This window comes from Vicia villosa, unplaced genomic scaffold, assembly GCF_029867415.1.
Source record: "Vicia villosa cultivar HV-30 ecotype Madison, WI unplaced genomic scaffold, Vvil1.0 ctg.000822F_1_1, whole genome shotgun sequence".
NCBI lineage: Eukaryota > Viridiplantae > Streptophyta > Magnoliopsida > Fabales > Fabaceae > Vicia > Vicia villosa.
Window position 1 is genome coordinate 118,527 of NW_026705361.1, and position 6,410 is coordinate 124,936.

Sequence of the window (6,410 nt, forward strand, 5' to 3'; positions counted from 1 at the left end):
AGGATGGGGATGAGTTTGAGTCAGTGATTAGATGACCGTTTTTATCGTTCTGTTAGCAACGTGGAAGAGGCGCATTTTTAGAAGGATGCTTGGTCGGAGGGATTTAGTCTATGTGTTATGTTCCATCATATTGTTGAGTTGTCAAATGACAATTATTTATATGACTGAGATGAGAAGATTATGTTAGGAGGGTGAAAGTCTTGGATTGAGGTGGTGAGGGGAACTTTTTACTTGGGAGCTGGAATAACTAGCTAAGTGATGCTCTTTGACGGATAATATTGTTTTGCATAATAATGTTGATGATTATTGGGTTCGAACCTTTATTCGTGAAGTTGAATACTCAGAAAAATGGATATTCATACCTATCCATAAAGACTTGCATGATCATGTACTAATCCATGTTCTTATATGGAACAAAACTACATTGCTAAAGTTGTCTCTATTCACATGCAATCCAATAAATAATAGGATTCATACTACAGATATTATGGAGAGACGATGTATAGTATTAAATGGCTTAAAGGGAAAGGTCGATATGCAAAGGACGTGAGCTCATAATATCTATTTCTATTGTGCGTGATTCCTTGCTAGATTTGAGTAATGTCTTACAATGGTTGAGGAGTTTCAATGTGTGTCCGAATGTCATCGATACTCATGTTCTTCAATTTTTTGGTTCCCATTATTTTAGTAAGGTTAGTCGTAGCTGTTTGCAAGCCATTTAGTTGACAAGTATCTAAGTTATCTAGAAGGAAATAAATTTGTGGAATTTTAAAAATAAAGAATCAAGACTAATGCAATTGATTGAAAAAGATCAAAATCATTGCTAAATGGTGGTTGAAGGTCAAAAGACCAAAAGCTTGTTTTGATTTCAATTCTTAATGGACTAACTCTAGTGCTAACATGGGGTATCCCATCTAGCAATTAAGTTTGTTACTTATATTTTATTTTGTTTGTCTTCAATGAACATTTGTTTTGAACATGCTTCAAAACACACATTGTGTTTGGTTTCACCTTTTCTTTCTTTCTATATAATTAACAAATTTTTCAAAAAAATTGTAAATAAGCTTATAACAAGAGTTTTATTTGTAAGATTTACTAGGTTGAGAGAAAATCTTTTGAGTTTGTGACATCTAGGATAATACGAGAGAATATGTTGGAGTGAGCTAGACTTTATAAATTTTATTATTGTTAAATAATTCAAAATATAAACTCGATATGTAATTTATCAAAAATCTTTTATTTAATTTGAGTTTGACTTTTTTAAAATTTGGTATGATTTTTTAGTGTGTGTTTAAATTGATGGTGTATAAAGTTAATTTTGACATAATTGAATTTGTTAGAATTGATTTTTATAGAATTATGTTTGACATAATTGATTTATGTTTGAATATATTTTTGTAAAAGTTAGTTGAATAACAAATATCAGTGTAAAAATCACATTTAAATTTAGAAGCTACAAATTTTAATCAATTCTGAATGTAGAAACGATTTTATTTTAGAAGAAACAAATCATTTCTACACCTCTAAAATTGCTTTTGACGCTTCCAAAAGACAAATCAAATATGATATATTAATCTATTTAAAAATCTATTACATATTAACCTATATAAATAAACTAATAAATTAGTATATCCAACGAAATTAAAGTTCATGATTTCATATTTTATAGTTCATAATTTCAATAATAATTTATCCAATGAAAGCGTCAAAACAATGAAAGCCTCATTTTCTATCTTCTAAATATTTTTCTCCCAAATTCATCCATTTAAAGAAATTATGGGGTGTTAAAAGCAACTCTCGAAAACCATTCTTAATTTTAATTTTATACGATCCAATCCAAAAAGCCCAAAAAAATCCAAAAAATTGAAATTGCATAACAAACTGTAAAATCAAATTGAAATCCCTAAAGAGAAAAATGCAGAAGAGAGACCAAAGCAAAGCCGGTGGAGCAACCGGCGGTGGGTCATCAACTCCGGCAAAGAGAGGCCGGCCATTTGGAAGCGGTAACAACAGTGCAGCTGCCGCCGCCGCAGCTGCTGAATCAGCTGCTCCGTCAACACTTCTCGGTCCTTCTCTTCACGTTCATAGCGCATTTGCCGGTTAGTTCACAGCTTCTTCTCCTTCCATTGTTTTGATTTTTGAAATTGGTTGAAGTGTTTTTATGAATGTCTTTAAATTTACTCTTTTTTGTTTATTTAATTTTTACAGATCAAAACAATAAAAGAATTGTTTTGGCTCTTCAGAGTGGTTTGAAGAGTGAGCTGACATGGGCATTGAATACTCTTACACTGCTCTCTTTTAAAGAGAAGGATGACATGCGCAAGGATGCTTCTCCCCTGGCGAAAATCCCCGGTTTGCTTGATGCACTTCTTCAAGTTGTATGTTATACGAAACTCGTTTTACTCTACTGTTTGCATTTCTCTTTGTTGTATATGTTAAGATATTTGAATTTGAATATTTAGATATGACCGATTACGCGATGACATTATTCGTATAAGTATTTTGTTGTGGCAACATGGGGTAGATATAGATCGAACTAGAGATTGTTTGTATCGATCTTCGTGTTGTATAATTTAGCATAACTGAACATAAAACATATTGAGAATCAATCTCTCTAGTAATTCAAATAAATTATATACGTCCTTTCAAGTTCGTATCTTAGCTCACATCGAGTAGGTCTGATATAAAAAAACCCAAGTTTGAAAGTTCCTCCAAATTGGAAACCCTAGCCATGTTGTTGTCGTTTTGACCTGCCTCGTTCAAGTTTTGGCTGCTGACACTATGTTAAAACTTTGCTACAATTGAAGTACCCTTGTGTCATGATGTAATTTGGAGTCATTGATTCTGATACCGGCACCTCTAAAAACAAATCTGCATTATCTAAGGGTATTATAGGTAAAGAGAGAATTATTGTTTGAAAAGTAACGATATTGATTAGCTTTCTTGGTACGTGTAAAAGGTTAAAAGATGACACATAAAAAGGAACGGAGGGAGTATTTAATAGTCAATATTGGTTACTCATGTACATAATATTTAATTATATAATTTAATGTTATAACATATTACGTAGTACTATAACTTATTTTTCTTAATTATAATATAATTTTGTCTTCCTTGATGGGATCTTACTATCTGTATTAAGATCCCATGATTTACTATTTCTCCATTCTCAAATGATCTTGGGTGAGATCTTGAGTTTGAACCATGTTATCGATGATAACTTTATAGTAGCTTGATATGAAAGAGTAAACTGTAATCCCTATTTATAATCGTAGATAATACCGAAGAGATTATTGTTGATAATGACTTAATAATAGCTTGAGGCATAGATTGAATCGTTAATAAATAGGAAAGATCAGGAAAAAAAATCATAATAATAAGTACAGTGATATAGATAATCTAATATTATAAACTGATCTTTGGAAATACAAGAAGTCAACAACTAAGCCTTATCCTACTAAGTGGGGCGACTACATTGATCAACTTCCGCCATAATGTTCTATCCAGAACCATGCTTTCATCCAAATTGTTAATCTTGAGATCTTTCTGAATAACTTTTCTTTGGAAATAAACTAATATAATATCAAAGATATATTTTCTTATATTCTAGATGTGTAAAAATATTCAAAGAGGATTTGTAGAAGTTCTTTCTCCTTTTATTGTCAAAATAATTACCATCTTTAATACTTTGTCATGTTGTAAACCAAAACAGATTGATGACTGGCGTGACATAGCACTCCCGAAGGATCTAGTTAGGATGTCAAGGGTCAGATCGTTAGGTGCTAATTCTGTTGCTACTGGATTTGGAAATGGGTATCAGGCATTGGGCTCTACTGGTGCTCTCCAGCGGTCTAGGTAAACTTGTCCTCAAATGTTACCTTTTGTTTTGGCTGTCCAAATTTCAATGGGTTTTATGTTTTCATTTTGAAAATGTGAAGCCGGTAGAGAGAATAAGTCACATTGTAGGAAATTGCTCTTAAATATGCAGTCTAGGATTTGGATCTGCCAGTACAGAATTGACACAGCAGAATGGCACAACAAAACCTCGCTTTTCAGAGTTGCGGTTTGATGAAGAGGGTCTATTTAATTTAGATGACGAAGGGCGAGCAGAAAAACAGCAATGTGCTGTTGCTGCTTCAAATATCATTAGGAACTTCTCTTTCATGCCAGATAATGAAGTTATAATGGCCCAAAATCGTCATTGTCTGGAAACAGCCTTCCAATGTATTGAAGATCATACAGTAGGTGAGACTTCTTGCCAGTCGATTCTAACTTGTTCATTTTTAGTTTTGCACAAATGATTAATGATTACAAATTACAATGGTAGCAGTACCTTCATTGTTTAAGCTATAATTTGTTTTGGTTTGCAGTCGTTTTTATAGTTTCCACCGGGTCGGGTTTTGGTCCCTACCATTGAGTATTTTTTTTTGTTTTAGTCCATATTTTTCATACTAATTAAATTTTGATCCCTATAAAACTATAGTTGAGTTGGTCCATATTTTGAGAAAGAAGTTTTTCTTTCTTAGCATTATCATTCTATCATGCATTGCCACATCATTAAAAATTTGTATTGGGTTTTGTTATAAACTGTCTTTCATAATATTGATAGAGGATGAAGAACTTGTCACAAATGCTCTAGAGACAATTGTTAACTTGGCTCCATTAATGGATCTTCGGATATTTAGTTCGTCCAAGCCTTCATTTATTAAAATTACGTAAGTCATTATTCTACCTTCAGTATTCTTCCATTCCATTGTAATTCTCTGTAACTGATTGATAAATGGCTGTATTACTTAACAGAGAGAAACGTGCAGTTCAGGCCATCATGGGGATATTGAATTCTCCTGTCAAAGCCTGGCATTGTGCTGCTGCTGAGTTACTTGGGCGATTGATCATTAATCCTGACAACGAACCTTTCTTGCTACCATTTTTTCCACAGGCACTACTTCTTTTTATGCATGTTTTACCTTGTTAATTTGTTAGTTTAAACATGTTTATATGTTTTTTTGTCTGTGCAAATTTATCACCTTTTGCTTGTTTTTAGTTCATGAAACATATATTTTTGCCTTTGGATTGGTTCTTGTTATTTTGTTTTTTATTTCTTTCCCTACAGTTGTTCATGTTAAAGTTTTGCTCTTGTAATCTTTGGACCATATTGGTTTTAATGAAATATGAATCATATCATATATGGATGGACAAAATTAATATGGACCACATGATATTGTGACTCATTTCAAAACCGACAATTATGATTTTTGTAAGGACAAATAACAAAATTTATTAGTGTATAAAAGCAAAAACTGATATATGTTTTTGGATGAAAAAAAAAATTTATGTCTAAATTATTTAATGCTGCAAAAATAATCATCATCAATTGATTACTGCAGATACACAAACGTTTAATTGACCTTATCAGCTTACCCGCAATTGATGCTCAGGCAGCTGCTATAGGCGCACTCTATAACCTTGCCGAAGTTAATATGGATTGCAGGTTGAAGATTGCTAGCGAGCGATGGTAATCTACTTATTTAGTTTGTTTTTTTTTCCCTAGAATAAAACAATATAAATTACTTGTGGCTCTGTGAATGGTTAAAGTCATGATATGACAATTTTATTTAAAATTTGCAAAGAAACATGAAAATGGAACAGAAACTGATTAGAATTCCTCAAACTCAGGGCAATAGATCGATTGCTCAAAGTAATTAAGACACCACATCCTGTTCCAGAAGTATGCCGGAAAGCTGCCATGATATTAGAGAGTCTTGTTTCTGAGCCGCAAAACAGAGTTTTGTTGCTAGCCTATGAGAATGCTTTTGCAGAGATGCTTTTCACAGATAACAAATATTCTGATACGTTTGGGAGGATATTGTATGAACTAACATCTCGACCAAGTAACAAAGTGGCAACAGCTCGGGGCATCTGGGGCATGTAACTTCTACCCATGTAAGTGTAGATCTTTGAAGTATCTGCAGTCAGTGATCAGTGATATATATAGCACTAGGTTTCACAACTTGAATAGATCTGTAATATCTGATTCATTAGAAGTTTCAAAATGTATATTTATGTTATGTTATGCTGTAAGATTGTACCATAATGAATATAATCAAGTTGTATGATGACAAGCTTGATGCAAAATGACTTATTTTTAGAAGCTACAAACTATTGCTTTGCATTTGCTGCATGCTTGATGTCCTGCTACATTTATTTGTCATTTGCATCGTTTTTCTTTTAAGATGATGTGAAGATTAGAAACTTTTAGAAAGTGATGTTGCACCTTCTGAATGTCCAATCCATTGAATGAACGTTGTTCAGTTTTTTTAAGCAAAATTGATTTTCTTGCTTCACAGTTCACATCTTGAATGATAATTTCCACTCATGCTTTTTTCTCCGATATATTCAATCTCTCATAT

At 32.6% G+C, this 6,410-nt stretch overlaps 1 protein-coding gene across 1 annotated transcript; it reads left to right on the forward strand.

The window, feature by feature from the left end:
• Window positions 1-1,833: 1,833 nt before the first annotated feature.
• On the forward strand, window positions 1,834-6,172 carry LOC131631418 (armadillo repeat-containing protein LFR). The gene is made up of 8 exons (XM_058902212.1): window positions 1,834-2,099; window positions 2,209-2,378; window positions 3,713-3,855; window positions 3,989-4,245; window positions 4,610-4,715; window positions 4,801-4,939; window positions 5,388-5,515; window positions 5,677-6,172. The coding sequence occupies exons 1-8, from the start codon at window positions 1,916-1,918 to the stop codon at window positions 5,930-5,932; spliced, it is 1,383 nt and encodes a 460-aa protein (XP_058758195.1). The 5' UTR covers window positions 1,834-1,915; the 3' UTR covers window positions 5,933-6,172.
• The last annotated feature ends 238 nt before the right edge of the window (window positions 6,173-6,410 follow it).

Bases quoted from the DNA above. Each gene is read 5' to 3' on its own strand.
- LOC131631418 (XM_058902212.1), top strand. From the start codon at position 1,916: ATGCAGAAGAGAGACCAAAGCAAAGCCGGTGGAGCAACCGGCGGTGGG. The intron at 2,100-2,208 runs GTTAGTTCACAG...TAATTTTTACAG, and splicing joins CGTTCATAGCGCATTTGCCG to ATCAAAACAATAAAAGAATT. The intron at 4,716-4,800 runs GTAAGTCATTAT...ATTACTTAACAG, and splicing joins CCTTCATTTATTAAAATTAC to AGAGAAACGTGCAGTTCAGG.